Source organism: Salvelinus alpinus, chromosome 18 (assembly GCF_045679555.1).
Source record: "Salvelinus alpinus chromosome 18, SLU_Salpinus.1, whole genome shotgun sequence".
Classification (NCBI taxonomy): Eukaryota; Metazoa; Chordata; class Actinopteri; order Salmoniformes; family Salmonidae; genus Salvelinus; species Salvelinus alpinus.
This window is the reverse complement of record NC_092103.1, coordinates 42,498,520-42,517,911: the sequence shown is the minus strand read 5'-3', so window position 1 is coordinate 42,517,911 and position 19,392 is coordinate 42,498,520. Positions and strand designations below refer to the sequence as shown.

The window sequence follows — 19,392 nt, the reverse complement described above, 5'->3', positions numbered from 1 at the left end:
GGTGAACAATAGATACGTTTTTTTTTTTTAAGTAAAAAACGACTGACAAATAACATTAGCGAGGTTATATACAGGCACTGGTTAGTCAGGCTGATTGAGAGAGTATGTACATGTAGGTATGGTTAAAGTGACTTTGCATATATGATAAACAGAGAGTAGCAGTAGCGTAAAAGAGGGGTTGGCGGGTGGTGGGTGGCGGGTGGTGGGACACAATGCAAATAGTCCGGGTAGCCAATGTGCGGGGGCACCGGTTGGTAGGGCTAATTGAGGTAGTATGCACATGAATGTATAGTTAAAGTGTTTATGCATATATGATAAACTGAGAGTAGCAGAAGGGTAAAAGAGGGGTGGGGGGAGGCACACAATACAAATAGTCCGGCTAGCCATTTGACTACCTGTTCAGGAGTCTTATGGCTTGGGCGTAAAAATTGTTGAGAAGCCTTTTGGTCCTAGACTTGGCACTCTGGTACCGCATGCCATGCGGTAGTAGAGAGAACAGTCTATGACTAGGGTGGCTGGGGTCTTTGACAATTTTTAGGGCCTTCCTCTGACACCGTGGTGTAGAGGTCCTGGATGGCAGGCAGCTTAGCCCCAGTGATGTACTGGGCCGTACGCACTATCCTCTGTAGTGCCTTGCGGTCGGAGGCCGAGCAGTTGCCGTACCAGGCAGTGATGCAACCAGTCAGGATGCTCTCGATGTTGCAGCTGTATAACCTTTTGAGGATCTGAGGACCAATGCCAAATATTTTTAGTTTCCTGAGGGAAATAGGCTTTGTCGTGCCCTCTTCACGACTGTCTTGGTCTGTTTGGACCATTCTAGTTTGTTGCTGATGTGGACACCAAGGAACTTGAAGCTCTCCATCTGCTCCACTACAGCCCCATCAATGAGAATGGGGGCTTGCTCGGCACTCCTTTTCCTGTAGTCCACAATCATCTCCTTAGTCTTGGTTACGTTGAGGGATAGGTTGTTATTCTGGCACCACTCGGCCAGGTCTCTGACCTCCTCCAACGTCTCATTGTTGTCGGTGATCAGGCCTACCACTGTTGTGTCATCTGCAAACTTAATGATGGTGTTGGAGTCGTGCCTGGCCACGCAGTCGTGGGTGAACGGGGAGTACAGGAGGGGACTGAGCACGCACCCCTGAGGGGCTCCAGTGTTGAGGATCAGCGTGGCAGATGTGTTGCTACCTACCCTCACCACCTGGGGGGCGGCCCGTCAGGAAGTCCAGGATCCAGTTGCAGAGGGAGGTGTTTAGTCCCAGGATGCTTAGCTTAGTGATGAGCTTTGAGGATACTATGGTGTTGAACGCTGAGCTGTAGTCAATGAATGGCATTCTCACATAGGTTTTCCTTTTGTCCAGGTGGGAAAAGGTAGTGTGGAGTGCAATAGAGATTGCATCATCTGTGGATCTGTTTGGGCGGTATGCAAATTGGAGTGGGTCTAGGGTTTCTGGGATAATGGTGTTGATGTGTGCCATTACCAATCTTTCAAAGCACTTCATGGCTACGGACGTGAGTGCTATGGGTCTGTAGTCATGTAGGCTTGACTTGTAAATCACTTGTAAATCAGTCACGACTTGCTACACGTCAAACCAATCAAATGCCTTGCTTGGGCGGAGCTCCAATAGTGCTCACTAGATTAGTGTCGTAGGTGCAACAGTGCCTGACTATTCTTTTTAGATCTGGGTAAGGGTACCAAAACATTTCTGCAGCATCGAAGGTCCCCAAGAACACAGTGGCCTCCATGATTTTTAAATCTAAGAAGTTTGGAACCACCGAGGCTCTTCCTAGAGCTGGCTGCCCGGCCAAACTGAGCAATCGGGGGAGAAGGGCCTTGGTCAGGGAGGTGACCAAGAAACCGATGGTCACTCTGACAGAGCTCTAGAGTTCCTCTGTGGAGATGGGAGAAACTTCCAGAAGGACAACCATCTCTACAGTACTCCACCAATCAGGCCTTTATGGTAGCCTGGCCAGATGGAAGCCACTCCTCAGTAAAAGGCACGTCTGGAGGAAACCTGGCACCATCCTTACGGTGAAGCATGGTGGTGGCATCATCATGCTGTGGGGATGTTTTTCAGCGGCAGGGACTGGGAGACTGGTCAGGATCGAGGCAAAGATGAACGGAGCAAAGTACAGAGAGATCCTTGGTGAAAACCTACTCCAAAGTGCTCAGGACCTCAGACTGGGGGCGAGGTTCACCTTCCAACAGGACAACGACCTAAGGCACACAAGCTTGTAGCGTCGTACCCAAGAAGACTCAATGCTGTAATCGCTGCCAAAGGTGCTTCAACAAAGTACTGAGTAAAGGGTCTGAATAATTACGTAAATGTGATATTTCCATTTTTTTATTGTAATAAATTAGCTACAATTATTTGTCATTATGGGGTATTGTGTGTAGATTGATGAGGAAAAATAACAATTTCATCAATTTATAATAGGGGTCAGAATACTTTCCGAAGGCACTATATACAGTACCAGTCAAAAGTTTGGACACACCTACCCATTCAAGGGTTTTTCATTATTTGTACTATTTTCTACATTGTACAATAATAGTGAAGACATCAAAACTATGAAATAACACATGGAATCATGTAGTAACCAAAAAAGTGTTAAATAACTCAAAATATATTTTATATTTGAGATTCTTCAAAGTAGCCACCCTTTGCCTTGATGACAGCTTTCCACACTCTTGGCATTCTCTCAACCAGCGTCATGAGGTAGTCACCTGGAATGCATTTCAATGAACAATTAATTTGAGCCAATCAGTTGTGTTTTGACAAGGTAGGATTAGTATAGAGAGATAGCCCTTTTTGGTAAAAGACCATGTCCATATTATGGCAAGAACAGCTAAAATAAGTATAGAGAAATGACAGTCCATAATTTCTTTAAGACATGAAGGTCAGTCAATCCGGAAAATTTCAAGAACTTTTAAAGTTTATTCAAGTATAGTCGCAAAAACCATCAAGCGCTATGATAAAACTGGCTCTCATGTGGACCACCACAGGAAAGGATGACCCAGAGTTACCTCTGCTGCAGAGGACAAGTTCATTAGAGTTACCAGCCTCAGAAATTGCAGTCCAAATAAATGCTTCTCAGAGTTCGTGTAACAGACACATCTCAACATCAACTGTTCAGAGGAGATTGTGTGAATCAGACCTTCATTGTCGAATTGCTGCAAAGAACCCACTACTAAAGGACACCAATAAGAAGAAGAGACTTGCTTGGGCCAAGAAACACGAGCAATGGACATTAGACTGTTGGAAATCTGTACTTTGGTCTGATGAGTCCAAATTTTAGATTTTTGCTTCTAACTGCCGTGTCTTTGTGAGATGCAGAGTAGGTGAACGGATGATCTCTGCATGTGTGGTTCCCACCCTGAAGCATGGAGTAGATGTTGTGGGGGGGGCTTTGCTGGTGACCCTGTTAGTGATTTATTTAGAATTCAAGGCACACTTAACCAGCATGGCTACCACAGCATTCTTCAGTGATACGCCATCTGGTTTGCACTTAATGGGACTATCATTTGTTTTTCAACAGGACAATGTCCCAAAACACACCTCGAGGCTGTGTAAGGGCTAATTGACCAAGAAGGAGAGTGATGGAGTGATGCATAAGATGACCTGGCCTCCACAATCAACCGACCTCAACCCAATTGAGATGGTTTAGGATGAGTTGGACCGCAGAGTGAAGGAAAAGCAGCCAAAAAGTGCTCAGCATATGTGGGAACTCCTTCAAGACTGTTGGAAAAGCATTCAAGGTGAAGCTGGTTGAGAGAATCCCAAGAGTGTGCAAAGCTGTCATCAATGCAAAGGGTGGCTACTTTGAAGAATCTAAAATCTAAAATATATTTTGATTTGTTTAACACTTTTTTGGTTACTACATGATTCCATATGTGCTATTTCATAGTTTTGTTTTTACTATTACTACAATGTAGAAAATAGTAAAAATAAAGAACAACCCTTGAATGCTAAGTACCCTAAGTAAAAAATACTTGAAAGTACTACTTGAGTAGTTTTTTGTACTTTACTTTACTATTTCTATTTTTGACAACTTTGATACTTAATTATATTTTAGCAATTACATTTACTTTTGATAATTAAGTATATTTAAAACCAAATACTTTTAGACTTTTACTCAAGTAGGATTTTACTGGGTGACTTTCACTTTTAATTGAGTAATTTTCTATTAAGGTATCTTTACTTTTACTCAAGTAGAACTATTGGGTACTTTTTCCACCACTGTCGGTTTCGTGAGAAACCGATTTTCGAGATGTATCCTAATCCGCCAGTGCGAGGCACGCGTGGCGTCACTAGGGGTTTTCAACGGTTGCTGGCCTCGCTCGTCATCTGGTTAGCAACGCCAACGGAGGAACCTGTTAATTGCTAAACTAGCTAGCAATTTTTTAGTGTGAAAAATAACAAGAAGGTGTGAATACAAAGGGCCCAATTCCAACAAACGTCCCGCCAGCAAGTGAGTCGAGACACACAGCTAATATTTATTGTTGTAAAAAAATATATATATTTTCGCGTCACCTTTGTTTGTAACATTAGCAACTAACTTATTATTAACGTTAAATTAGGCCTGGGCTGTTTGTGATTTTTTAAATTTCTGTTGACGTTGAACACATTCATCACATATTTTCATACAGTTGGATAAAATATTGGTCTCTATGTGTTATCAGATAGCAAGCTAACATTACAGACAGTTTTCAATTTAATAACAGACAGGCCTATTTTACACACAGTCATCCTCATGACAGCTGATTTCTCTCCCAGCAGTTTTCAGTGACAGTTTTATCCTGTAGCTACAGTAGCTACTGTTACCTGTTCTATGTTTGGTGTCAGTTTGAGATCAGTTTTATTGCAATAATAATCTATTATCATGCCCGTCTCCAATATTTTGTTTTCAAACATAATGCAGTCTTCTGATTCCTCCCTTCAGGTGCTGTTGTGGACTTCCCTCTCTTCCAGGAGGGAACAGATTGTTCTGCATAGTCTCAGCCGTCCACTGTGAATATTAAGCGAGAAGAGTTCTGACCTCTTTCAATGAGACATTGTGATGGAATGATAACAAATCTGACTGACTCCTCGCCTCTGTGTTTTTAAATATTTATTTTCCAATTCTGCCTCTCAACCACTAGAACTCCTTTACCCTTTCACCATCTGTCTCCTTGTTTTCATCTATTCTCTCCATCTCACTCTCCTCTGTCCCATTGGACTGTGATTGTCACCATGAAGCTACTTCTGTCTTCAGGCCTGTGTGGCATGACCCCTTACCAGGGCTCCATAGTAGGAGGACTCTATTTTTTGATGGTGGGCATCATGCAAATGGTCTTTGAGTTTGGCCATCTGCGCACAGCCAAGGAGAGCACAAACAACATCACAGGCTCCCAGTTTCTGCCCCAGGTGTGCTTCGGTTACTACTACTCTCTGCTTATCCTGGGTGGCATCACCCTACTGCTGACCCTGTGCATGCTCGGAGCAGTTTGGGCCAACCAGCATGTGGGCATCCTGGGCTTTGCGGTCTGGCTGACGCTGTACGACGTGATGATGTTGGTGGTCACTTGCCTGCTCCAGAGGCAGATGCAGGCACTGGGCTTGGAGCTGAGTGTACTAGAGTGGTACGGTGTGATATGCAGGGTCATGGGAGACCCCTTCTGGCTGGCCCTCGTAATCACACACGGTCTGGAAGTGCAGATTGAGAGGCATCGGCTTGGGACACGACAACGCAAAGGCGGGATTCCAAAGGAGGGGACACAGCTCAAACTGAAATTTAAGGCCTTTGACAGTAGTGTTTGAAATGGAGACCCTAATAGACACCGGTATGTGAACATGACAAACTGACTTCTTACAGTGCTTCCAGATGCTGGTTTATATTTCAGTCTTAACGCAATTTATTATTTTTGTTTCTCACAGGTCTCTTCAGATACGAAAATAAAAACGTTTTGGACTTTTACTTACATGCAGAAAGTATAATATGAGTATTTTTAATGTTGTTTTTTTGTTTTACTTTGATGTTCTCTGTGTTACGTATGTATCCTCCAAATCTAAAATAATACCCTGTTTTTCATTGCAATAATGCATCTGTTCAGTCATTAATGTTTACTGTCTACTTTTTGTTTTGATTACATAATGATTACACAGTAATACGAATTTGTAGCTTCTTCTAGCTTAAAAGAATAATCGAACATATGGCTACCACTGGTCAAGTAAATATATGTTTATGGTATTTGTATCGCCCATATGTGTTAAAGGTACTGTGTTCAGAAACCTAAGCAGACAGTTTTGGAAATTCAACAACATCTCTGCATACTTCCCTTTGAAAAGAGAACTGCTTCATTCATAAAAGCATTAGCTTCATGTTGATGTATTTGCATTACAAAAATGTAGCATTAAAACTCAACTTAATGTCTTGGAGGACATTGTAGCACTGAGCTGCATTGTGTGTGGGGCTTAACTCCCTGGTTCAATCAACCTACGTCTGTGTACACTTCAAATATGGAAACTAGTCAATGCCAAAGTTCAGTGAATGTATTACCAATTCCCCCAAAAGTACCAGACCTACCTGTTACTCCATATTGATGACTAGAACATGAAAGTAATTCAAAACTAAATGGACTTTCTAAAGATTCCCCCAGAGGGCAATACACAAAAGCCGCTACAGACATCCAACTAAAGGGGAGCTGAGGGAGCACTAAGAAATCTAGGTCATGTCACGTGACCTGTTGTCTGAATAACAATAGTGGATGGAGGCCCCAAAATAATATGCCCCACAGATCATCTTTGTTCGTTCATTTTCCTCTATCGTTTTAGTTACCGCCAGACCTAAATTAGGTTTGACAGCCATTGGGCCGAGCCTTTTGGTCCTTTAGGTCCGTATAAAAGCACACCAGTTGTATTACCACTAGTGATGGGAGCAGGGGGGGTTTCAATACAGTTACATATCGTGATATTATTTTTGACGATATATCGTATCGCTTTGACAATATCCCAAGACTAATTTTGCACTAGTTGGTACCTAAGACCAAAACTCCAGTATTTTTCCTTCATAGCTTGTTCTCCATCTTCTTTTTAAATAAGGAGTCAATTTGTTTTCAGCACTTTTATTTCCATGGCTGATCAAAACTTGTTTTATCATGGCACTCTCTTGTCCCTCTGCAGCAGACATGGTGAGCAATATGTTTGGACCATAGAATCACCGTATTGAATCGCAATACATATAGAATCGTGAGAATCACAAAACATATCGTATCTGCAACGAAGTATCGTGATAATATAGTAACGTGAGGTCCCTGGCAACCCCCCCCCCCCCCCCCCTAATAACCACCACAGTTGAATTTTGACCACCGATCTCATGTTATTCTGCTAGATATCCCTGACCATAACCTGTTGAAATCTGCACTCATTTCAATTCCATAACCATTCAATATGTTGAAAATTTTACTTTATACTGTTAAATTGTTAGTTTGCATTTGTCCTTTATATTGAGATTCAGGAGGCTTGATTTACCCAAGAATATATTTCTCCTCTGGCAGAGGGAGTTCTAGAAACAGTTTCATCATCTACATAAGAATGTGGTGATGAGGACCATTATAAGAGATGTAGAGGGTAATTTTAAGTATTTGTCCAAATAGATAAATTGTGATTAAATTATTTGAAGCAGGTTAATGCTTGGTTGAAGCAAGCATTGCAGTGAAGGGTGTCAATCTAACCAGCACTCAACCCAATGCTATTTAATTCTCATGTGGACTACTACCTACCTCTGTTTTATAATTACAACTATATTTCACATAATAGGCCGACTACTGTCACCTTTCGTTTGTTGTAGTTTGCAGTTGTAGGAGACTGCAAAACATCGTCGTTACGTCACTACCCGGGGTTTCCACACTCAACATCGCTAATGTTACAGAGTGAACTCGACGGCGTCATGGCGGAGACCGGCTGTAGTAGGACCCGCAGCTGAAATGTTATCTACAATCGCTGTAAATTAATCATATATTGTTTCGAATTCAAAACGGAAAATTAAAAGTGAAACATATTTTACACTTCTGGAGGAAGAAATCAAGAAACTTGGCTCGAATTCTAGTAAGATCAGTTGGGGCTGCTCTCCCCGGCCCGGGAGCTAGCTAGCAAGCTATCTTTAGCTGCTAGTTCGCTAGCCAAAGAAAATAAGAAAAAAGGACCACTGAAGTCGGACGGCAGAATCAGACTGGCAGTTCGCCGTAGCTTCAAGGTAGCCTAAATTACTAAACAAACCCCGATTTAGTACATTTTTTAGGGATTTATATGGGTATTATTGCTTAGTTTAGTTAAATACCTCCATAGAAAGCAAGGAGCCTGTCACCTAGCTAGATTTTGGGAAGTAAGCGACTGATAAACACTCTTGTTAGCTATTAGCAACGAGGGAGCTAGCTTGGGAGTGCGGGAAAAGGGTGATTATAAAACGTGATGAGTATGTGAATGTGTTTGAGGTCATGGGAATTTGCATATATTGATTAGAGCACTGTTAGAAACAATGGTACAATCACAATTGGCTACAAGTTTTATGTAAAAACCTACCTAACACTTTCCCCATGACCTGGTTTGTTAGATTAGCTAGCTTGTCAGCTAAGCTACAGTACCTAGCTAGTTTGTTTGCTAAAATGTGACTGTTAAGCTAGCTAGTAAGCTAACTAGGTCATTCAGTTGTCCACATATGAAAAAATAAAGGATAACTGGGTAAATATTTGCCACAAGTGGAAAATATTTTGTTAAACGTCCATAACTTGCTATTGTTAGCGAAATATTGTTTCACGTGGCTTAAGGTTAGTTGCTTTTTCCTCTTTCAAGGCCAGTGTGCTAGCTAGTTAGTGGTCTTGAGTTCAGTTTACTGTTTAGCTAGAACATCAGCTAGCAACTAGCTAGGTTAGCAAACAACTTTTCATGGCTAGAGAGGAAAAATATGGATTTAAATGTTGTACGCTCATAGACGGATTGCTATATATTAGTTTATAGCTGGGCAGTTAGCATCAGTATGATTCCGCCAAAAGCTAGCAGCTGAAATGATGCGCTTAATGCTAAACATCTCAGAAATAAATCTGTCTTCTGCACACAGCCAGAGCTTGGTTTGCCATTGCTAGTTTACTGGCTTGCTGCGCAACTCTGTTTGTCGATGTATGCGAGAGAAGAATACTGTAGGCGTGGTACTATCTTGCTTCGGGCCTCCTGCGAAAGAGATCTGGAGTGCGGCGCATTGTCCAGGACAGTGCGCGAAACTCACATGCTGTGCAGGCCTCACAACAGGCCTGTGCGGTCGGAAAAGCGCTGGCTTGGTAACTTACCGCTACCGTTTGCATTCAGACGTAGGAAGCTAGCTAATATGACAGGGATGAAAACAAACCAGCAGGATTTATGTGTTAGCTAATTTGCTCTATAGTTCAATGTAGCTAGCTACTAACTAGCTAACGTCATATAATGTTAAACAAGTTTAGAATAGCTGGATGGCTATAAACAACACACCGGGTTTATTGAATACTGTTTTTCTTGTAGCTATCTTACATGGGAAGCAGGGCAAACAGTCACTAGGAAGCAGTCAAACCATAATCAGGAAACGTTTATATCAATTTAAGGATAAAACATTGAATGTATTTGTTTAGCAAATTACTTGTTTCTCAGTTTGTACAAGGTTGTGAACCTAAAACACATGCAGCTATTAAAAGTTACGAGGACTATTGACGAAATGCCTATCTCGTTTAAATACACTGAATGTACATACTTCAAAATTGAATTTTATTTTTAATTTTTTGCGGCTTTTGATTTTACAGGTGAACTGCATCCAACACGTAAACCAGGGCAGCTTGGATTATAACATTTTCTCAGAAGCTCATATATCTGGGACTCGTAAGAGATGGCTGGACGAAGTGAAGACGAGGGTGTGAGCAACAGCAGTGGAGAGTCAAGGTAATGTGTCTCCATCTGTTTGGGGAATATGACAGTGCTGTGACCACCAACTGGTCCAGGGTGTATTCATTAGTGCAAACCATAGCTAAACAATTTGCAATGGAAACACAAGTTTCTTATTGGACACTTTCAGGTAGATCCGATTCCCAGTCCCAGCCCGCTTGCTTCTGTTTGGTTCCCAGAGAATAGAGAACATCCCTTGTTTGATCTTCATTGAGGACAAACTGTTACACTGGAGCTTGCTAACTGATGATTATATGTGTGTGCGCTTTTATTATATATATATATATATTAAATAAAACAACAATTTCAAAGATTTTACTGAGTTACAGTTCATATAAGGAAATCAAGAAATGAGGTTCCATTCTATGGATTTCGCATGACTGGGCACGGGCGCAGCCATGGGTGGGCCTGGGAGGGCATAGGATCTTTTACTTCAGCTCATGAAACATGGGAGCAACACTACATGTTGCGTTTTATATTTTTGTTCTGTATATATACTGGATGCAAAGGTGTGTGTGTGTGTGGACTAGCCGATATGTTGATGACAAGTTAGCGACAAAACAATCACTCTACTGGATGCTCCAAGTGAATAAGCAAGTTGTTTCGCATCCTTGTTGAAATGAACATAAAATGAGACCACTGTGTGCTTATAGATATTACCTGGAAGTTGGCAAACCATAGTTGTGTTATTTGTAATTTTTAATGCTGGCACTATATTACATTTTTTATTTAACCATTGTTTGACCAGGCAAGTCAATTAAGAACTATTTCTTATTTATAATGAGGGCAAATGCCTCCTGTGGGGACGGGGGTTAAAAACAAAGCAAGACAAATCGGATAACACAGACAAGACATTGGCAAAAGCACAAATACAACAGCAAACAGTTTGTGTGTGAGACGTAAAACAACATACTTCCTTACGACATAGCTTTTTGAGTCGTCATGCTTTTCTTGTTTCACATCGTCAGTGTCAATCCATTTGCGACCACTGTCTTCTAATGAATGTTTTTTGTTGTTGTGATATCTCACACCCTGATGTTTGTTGAGTTTTACTGCACAACGCAGTCACTAAAGCCAAAGTAATGAAGACAACAATAGTTTTTGTAGATACAGTATCAGTGTGGCTTGGTACTGTTCTTTATGTTATTTAGTCTTCCCCTTGTCTTGTTGATGCACAGAATCTGGTCAAATTCATACATGTAAAATATAGTGTATTAGATTCAGGCATGTCAAATATAATATTTTATAGGATATATATATATATACATACACTACTGAACAAAAATAAACGCAACATGTAAAGTGTTGGTCCCATTTTTCATGAGCTGAAATAAAAGATCCCAGAAATGTTCCATACGCGCAGAAATATTATTTCTCTAAAATGTTGTGCACAACTGTTTACATCCCTGTTAGTGAGAATTTCTCCTTTGCCAAGATTATCCATCCACCTGACAGGCGTGGCATATCAAGAAGCTGATTAAACAGCTTGATCATTACACAGGTGCACCTTGTGCTGGGGACGAGGCCATTCTAAAATGAGCAGTTGTTCCACAACACAATGCTGCAGATGTCTCAAGTTTTGAAGGAGCATGCAATTGACATGGTGACTGCAGGAATGTCCACCAGAGCTGTTGCCAGATAATTTTTATGTTCATTTCCTTACCATAAGCCGCCTCCAATGTTTTAGAGAATTTGACAGTACGTCCAACTGACCTCACAACCGTACACGCGGTGTCGTATGGGCGAGCGGTTTGCTGATGTCAACGTTGTGAACAGTGCCCTATAATGGGGTTCTGGTATGGCATAAGCTACGAACACAATTGCATTTTGTTGATGTCAATTTGAATGCACCAATATACCGTGACGAGATTCCGAGGCACATTGTCGTGCCATTCATCTGATACAGTTACCTCATGTTTCAGCATGATAATGCACAGCTCAATGTCGCAAGGATCTGTACAGAATTCCTGGAAGCTGAAAATGTCCCAGTTCTCCCATGGCCTTTGTACTCACCAGACATGGGATGCTCTGGATCGACGTGTATGACAGCGTGTTCCAGTTTCCGCCAATATCCACCGCATTTAATCATAGCAAGGCGACTGGGAATATGGCAGAATACAAACAGTGTAGTTATTTCCTCCGCAAGGCAATCAAACAGGCAAAAGTGTAGTCGCAATTCAACGGATCAGACACGAGACGTATGTGGCAGGGTCAACAGATAATCACGGACTACAAAAGGAAAACCAGCCATGTCGCGGACAGTGTCTTGCTTCCGGGCAAGCTAAACACCTTCGCCCGCTTTGAGGATAACACAGTGCCACCGACGCGTCCTGGTATCAAGGACTGTGGGCTCTCCTCCGTGGCCAACGTGAGTAAGACATTTTAAGCGCGTTAACCCTCGCAAGGCTGCCGGCCCAGACGGCATCCCAAGCCGCGTCCTCAGAGCATGCACAGACTAGCTGGCTGGTGTGTTTACGGACATATTCAATCTCTCCCTATCCCAGTCAGCTGTCCCCACATGCTTCAAGATGGCCACCATTGTTCCTTTACCCAAGAAAGGGAACTGAACTAAATGACTATCGCCCTGTAGCACTCACTTCTGTCATCATGAAGTGCTTTGAGAGACTACTCAAGGATCATATATCACCTCTACCTTACTTGTCACCCTAGACCCACTTCAATTTGCTTGCTGCGCCAATAGATCCACGGACGATGCAATCACCATCACACTGCCCTATCCCATCTGGACAAGAGGAATACCTATGTAAGAATGCTGTTCATTGACTATAGCTCAGCATTCAACTCCAAGCTCAACATTAAGCTTGAGGCCCTGGGTCTGAACCCCGCCCTGTGCAACTTGGTCCTGGACTTCCTGACAGCCGCCCCCAGGTGTTGAAGGTAGGAAACAACACCTCCACTTCGCTGATCCTCAACATGTGGGCCCCACAAGGGTGCGTGCTCAGCCCTCTCTACTCCATGTTCACCCATGACTGTGTGACCAAGAACGCCTCCAACTCAATCATCAAGTTTGCAGACGACACAACAGTAGTAGGCTTGATTACCAACAATGACGAGACAGCCATCAGGGAGGAGGTAAGGGCTCTGGGAGTGGTGCCAGGAAAATAACCTCTCACTCAACATCGTCAAAGCAAAGGAGATGATTGTGGACTTCAGGAAACAGCAGAGGGAGCACCCCACTATCCACATCAACGGGACCGCAGTGGAGAAGGTGGAAAGTTTTAAGTTCCTCGGCATACACATCACTGACAAATTGAGATGGTCCACCCACACAGACAGTGTGGTGAAGAAGGCGCAATAGCGCCTGTTCAACCTCAGGAGGCTGAAGAAATTTGTCTTGGCACCTAAAGCCCTCACAAACTTTTACAGGTGCACAATTGAGAGCATCCTGTCGGGCTGTATCGCCGACTGGTACGACAACTGCACCGCCTGCAACCGCACGGCTCTCTAGAGTCTGCCCAACGCATCACCAGGGGCATACTACCTGTCCTCCAGGACACCTACAGGACCCGATGTCAAGGACATCAACCACTTGAGCCACTGCCTGTTCACCCTGCTATCATCCAGAAGGCATGCTCAGTACAGGTGCATCAAAGCTGGGACTGAAAAACATCTATCTCAAGGCCATCAGACTGCTATAGAGGTCGACTGATTTAATTGGAATGGTCGATTTTCAAGTTTTCATAACAATCGGTAATCGACATTTTTGGACGCCGATTACATTGCAATCCACAAGGAGACTGCGTTGGCAGGCTGACCACCTGTTACTCGAGTGCAGCAAGGAGGCACGGTAAGTTGCTAGCTAGCATTAAAGTTATCTCATAAAAAAACAATCTTAACATAATCACTAGTTAACTACACTTGGTTGATATTACTAGGTGAACTAGCTTGTCCTGCGTTGCATATAATCAATGCGGTGCCTGTTAATTTATCATCTAATCACAGCCTACTTCGCCAAACGGGTGATGATTTAACAAAAGCGCATTCGCGAAAAAAGCACAATCGTTGCACCAATGTACCTAACCATGAACATCAATGCCTTTATTAAAATCAATACAGAAGTATATATTTTTTAAACTTGCATATTTAGTTAAAAGAAATGCATGTTAGCAGGCAATATTAACTAGGGAAATTGTGTCACTTCTCTTGCGTTCAGTGCAAGCAGAGTCAGGGTATATGCAGCAGTTTGGGCTGCCTCACACAGTTCGTTGCGAACTGTGTGAAATCAATTTCTTCCTAACAAAGAACGTACTTATTTTGCCATAATTTTACATAATTATGACATAACGTTGAAGGTTGTGCAATGTAACAGCAATATTTAGACTTAGGGTTGCCACATGGGAATATTGAAGACTCGTGTTAAAACGAACCACCAGCTTTTATATGTTCTCATGTTCTGAGCAAGGAACTTAAACGTTAGCTTTTTTTACATGGCACATATTGCACTTTTACTTTCTTCTCCAACAATGTTTGCATTATTTAAACCAAATTGAACATGTTTCATTATTTATTTGAGACTAAATTGATTTTGTCTTTTAAGTTAAGAAAAGTGTTCATTCAGCGTTGTAATTGTCATTATTACAAATGTGTATATATATAAAAATCGGCCAATTTAATCGGTATCATTTTTTGGGTGTCCTCCAATAATCGGTATTGGTGTTGAAAAATCATATTCGGTCGCCCTCTAGACTGTTAATTAGCCATCACTAGCACATTAGAGGATGCTGCCTGTATACATTGTCTTGAAATCACTGGTCACTTTAATAATGGAACACTAGCCACTTTAATAATGTTTACATATCTTGCTTTACTCATCTCATGTATATACTGTTTTCTATACTATTCTCTACTGTATCTTAGTCTGTGCCGCTCTGACATTGCTCATCCATATATTTATATATTATTAATTACATTCCTTTACTTAGATTCGTGTGTATTGGGTATATGTTGTGAAATTGTTCGTCTATTTTTTTTTAATTGAACCTTAAATTAACCAGGCAAGTCAGTTAAGAACAAATTCTTATTTACAATGACGGCCTACCCTGTCCAAACCCGGACAACACTGGGCCAAAAGGTTGGATATTAGTGCACTGTCGGAGTTAGAAACACGCATTTCACTACACCAGCAATAACATCTGCTAAACACGTGTATGTGACCAATAAAATTGGATTTGACTTCACACAGTCATTGAAGAGGAGTGGGGCAACATTCCACAGGTCACAATCAACAGCCTGATCAACTATGCAAAGGAGATGTATCGCGCTGCATGAGGCAAATGGTGGTCATATCAGATACTGCCTGGTTTTCTGATCCACTCCCCTACCTTATTTTATCTTATTATTTTTACGTAATTGTGACCAACAGATGCATATCTGTATTCCCAGTCATGTGAAATCCATAGATTAATGCCGAATTCATTTATTTCAATTGACTGATTTTCTTATTTGAACTGTAACTCAGTAAAATCTTTGAAATTGTTGCATTTATATTTTTGTTCAGCACAGTATTGTTTTTGTTAACCAAAATATGGCATAGTGATTTATTTACATGCTCATGTAGAGAGTACAGATATGTTTTGCATCACCATTAACATGTTATTTAGCTTCTACCTAGTCCTTACCAACGGCCTCCATGAGCACCACATATGCTTTATGTTGTTGTTTTGAGGCAGAGTGAGATATGCACATTCGCACGCAGGAAGGCAGTGTGCTCACAACTGAGTCATCTAAAATGAAAACTCTTTAGACATGGCTCTAGGATTTCCTAAGAGTTCTGTGTGTTTAGTTATCAGTGCTAGACTTGGGCAGGAACACACCTAGAATTGTCTACTGCTTAAGTACGGGCACCTCTTAGAAGGCATACATTTTTATTTAATGAATATTGCAGAGTTCTGGCACCTAAATGTAAATGGTACAGGCACCCAAAATGACTACAGAGTCCAGACACCTATTTCAGTCTACTTCAAGTATAGGTTATCGTGTTGATCTTAGTCTAAGAAATAATTTGTTTGCTTACAGCAACTCGGACGATGAGTCCGGGTCGGGCTCTGGATCAGGCTCCAGCTCCAGTTCCAGCTCCAGTAGCAGCTCAGGAAGCGGCTCAGGAAGCGGCTCAGACTCCGGCAGCCAGTCCGATTCCGACTCTGGGAAATCCAAGGAGAAGAACGAACCAGAAAACAAAGCCAAGATCGACGGAGCTGAGGTAGGAACACCGACATTCAACTAAAACTACGTGAAATGTAATTTTGAAATTAGCACAAACATGATCTTGTCAGGTTGAAGTGAAAGAGTAGAGGTTGGATAGTTCAAACAAGATAAGCGATCTAATCAAAAGATCTGAGTTCTGGGGCTGTATGTGTCAAGCATCTCAGAGTAAAAGAGCTGATTCAGTATCAAGTCTCTCCTTACCATGTCATCTTATTCATTGCAATCTAAAAGGCCAAATTGAACCTAAATCAGACCATTGATACATACGACCCTGGTCAACAGCCCCATTTTGTATTTCTGTTGAACAAGAACTGTCTTGTCCACGGGGGAACTGTCCTTGACTTGTAGCTGACGCTCCTATCTTTATCTCAGTTCTGGAAGTCCAACCCCAGTATCCTAGCAGTTCAAAGGTCAGCTATGCTCAGGAAACAGCAACTCCAGCAGCAACAACAACAACAGAGCTCTTCAAACAGTGGATCGGTGGGTGGCGTTATTAATCATTCTAATTCCATCGTTATTCAAAGTGTGTTCTAAGGCTCAAATTCAGTGAAGATGGGAGATTTTTAATCTTTAAAATTTGAATAACATTTCACTCAGATTTATAGCCTGGTGTTTGGTGGTAGTTAGTTCTGTCATTCATTGATTTGGTAATATATAGGTTATAACGCACAACATTACACCCAGGTAGGCTAGAACATGTTATTTGGGACTTCTTTTCTAATCTGTTTTCCATTTGATGTTTTTTAGGATTCGTCGAGCAGTGAGGATTCAGATGACGATTCGAGTGGAAAGAGAAGAAAGTGAGTTGTACTCCCTGACACCGTTCAGTGGTGATATCAAACACACTGACTGTGGGCTATACTGTGGGTTATACTGTGGGCTATACTGTGGGTTATACTGTGGGCTATAATGTTGGTATAATGCTCCCTCTAGATCGGGTTCTGGATCTTCCTCCGGGTCTGGGTCGGGTTCTGGAAGTGGTTCCGGTTCTGACTCGTCAGCACAGGAACAGGAGCACAGTGAAGAGTCGGATGATTACGAGCCCAGTCATAAAGTCAAAAGCAGGAAGCTTCCAACCAAGTAAGAGTGTTTTTCCCCCTCGAAAGCTGTTGTATGCCAACAGATTACTATTTATCTTATCGAGACACCTAATTTTTGCCCTTTCACTGTGGAAATAGTTCATTTTCAAAGTTTATACCTATTAGGTCCATTGATCCCATAGATCAGTTTGATTTTAGCCCTAGTATCAGCATGGTAACAGTTTCTGGATCCAAACCAATCCTTTTAGAATGGATGCTCAGCCACCACAATTCATCAATTGACGGTCAATGCACTCTGGCTATAAAGATGTGCTATGTTGTTGAGGCAGCTAGCACGTAAGCAGTTCACTGCACCTTTTAGACCTGCTGTAATCTGTGTATGTGACAAATATAATTTGATTTGAAGATCAAATGACCTTTAAGGGTCAAAGAGAGTAAACACCCTTTCAGTCATTGACTAGAACTCTCACAGAACGACATTTCTGCTCATATGTTGGGTCCGTATGTTGCGGCACCACTGTCTGGTACTTCGTAACTCTCCTGTTCTCAAAGCAGTTGTCCAGAACTCACCGTAACGTGTCTGTCTGCTCTCTCTCCCTTCAGGGCCAACGCCAGAAACGGGAAGAAGAGCAATGTGCAGAGGAAAAAGCCCTCTGCGGGCTCATCCTCGGACGACGACTACGACGGCAAGAAGTCGTCGTCGAACCAGGGGCCCAGGCGCCAGGCCACGCAGAACGTCAGCTACAAGGAGGACGAGGAGCAGAAGACTGACTCTGACGACTTGGTGGAGGTGTGCGGGGAGGATGTGCCTCCGCCAGACGAGGATGAGTTTGAGACCCTGGAGCGCGTGATGGAGACGCGGATAGGGAGGAGAGGAGGTAAAGGGGGAAAAACCAGAAGAGTCAATGTACCCACTCAACTAAGTTGATAGTTGCCATGACGCCCTGGTAGCAACTTAGGACAGAGGTCCTGTACATTTTTACATATTTAGTTATTTATTGTGTTCTTTTCATTGTTTTTTAAAATCATTTTCTTATTAAGTTTTTGTTGCATATATCTGGTGTTTTTGAGCCACGGATTTGCAGATTGACTGACCGGTCAACTCTTTGTCTTGGCTGGCTAGGTTGAACATGTTTTGTTTTTAAAAAACGCATCTGGACAGAGTACCAGCTTTTTTTATTTCACCTGGCTGCTTGTAGCGTGAGAGGAACGGGAGAAAGTGGTGAGGCAGAGTGCTCGTAGTGAGGATGACTGGCTACTGCTCTGATCTTTGTGTAGTGAGCTTTCTGGCACTCAGAGCTGCTGAGGCATCCCTTCATCAGAGTGGAAGAGAAGTCCAGTGACTATAAGACTCAGGCTGGTACCCAGACTTGCCCTGTACCAGATCAAAAGAGTAATTTACCATCCTCTGACCTGCTCACTACTCTGACACCATGAACTGACCCTCTCCACCTGCAGAGGAAGCAGCTTTCAAAGACATAGTCTCTTTTAGTTGGCCTGACCTGGCATGATATATTGCGTGCTTGTTTGTTAGTTTTTTGATAAAAAAAATAAAAATAAATATTCCCATACTAAACACTGGTTGTTATTCCCCCCCCCCACAGCGACGGGAGGCACCACCACAGTGTACGCAGTGGAGGCGGACGGAGACCCCAACGCCAACTTCAACACCAACAAGGAGGCGGGTGAGCAGCAGTACCTGTTCAAGTGGAAAGGCTGGTCCCATATCCACAACACCTGGGAGACGGAGGAGACGCTGAAGCTGCAGAACGTTAAGGGCATGAAGAAACTAGACAACTTCAAGAAGAAGGAATCGGACAAGAAGAAATGGTAAGATAATTAACCCGCGAGGGGAAAACAGATGTGTACGTTTCAATTGTAATGTGGCCTTGGCTATTGGTTGAAAGATGTGTTTTTGAGTTCCAGGTTTTTTTACTATAATGTTTTCCTTCTCCAGGATAAAATGTTCTTCACCAGAGGATGTGGAATACTTCAACTGTCAACAGGAACTCATGGACGACTTACACTCACAATATCAGCTGGTGGAGAGGATAATTGGTGAGATGTCCTACTGCCGAGGCATTCCTTCCATTGTTTACGGTTTGGGGCTGGGACATAGGATTCAAATGTATAGAGCAGACTACACTACTTTATGCAGAGTCAGTCTTGTGGTAGTTCTATAAATA

At 42.4% G+C, this 19,392-nt stretch overlaps 1 protein-coding gene across 1 annotated transcript in view; it reads left to right on the top strand.

Moving 5' to 3' along the window:
- The first annotated feature begins 7,909 nt into the window (after positions 1 to 7,909).
- The window catches only part of chd1 (chromodomain helicase DNA binding protein 1), a 38,125-nt gene continuing 26,642 nt past the window's right edge, over positions 7,910 to 19,392 (top strand). The window contains exons 1-9 of the mRNA XM_071351928.1: positions 7,910 to 8,232; positions 9,803 to 9,938; positions 15,978 to 16,161; positions 16,539 to 16,646; positions 16,914 to 16,966; positions 17,100 to 17,246; positions 17,810 to 18,084; positions 18,811 to 19,036; positions 19,164 to 19,264. Of these exons, the coding sequence (XP_071208029.1) occupies positions 9,886 to 9,938; positions 15,978 to 16,161; positions 16,539 to 16,646; positions 16,914 to 16,966; positions 17,100 to 17,246; positions 17,810 to 18,084; positions 18,811 to 19,036; positions 19,164 to 19,264 (1,147 nt within the window). The 5' untranslated portion in view covers positions 7,910 to 8,232; positions 9,803 to 9,885. The remainder of the gene's footprint in view (positions 8,233 to 9,802; positions 9,939 to 15,977; positions 16,162 to 16,538; positions 16,647 to 16,913; positions 16,967 to 17,099; positions 17,247 to 17,809; positions 18,085 to 18,810; positions 19,037 to 19,163; positions 19,265 to 19,392) is intronic.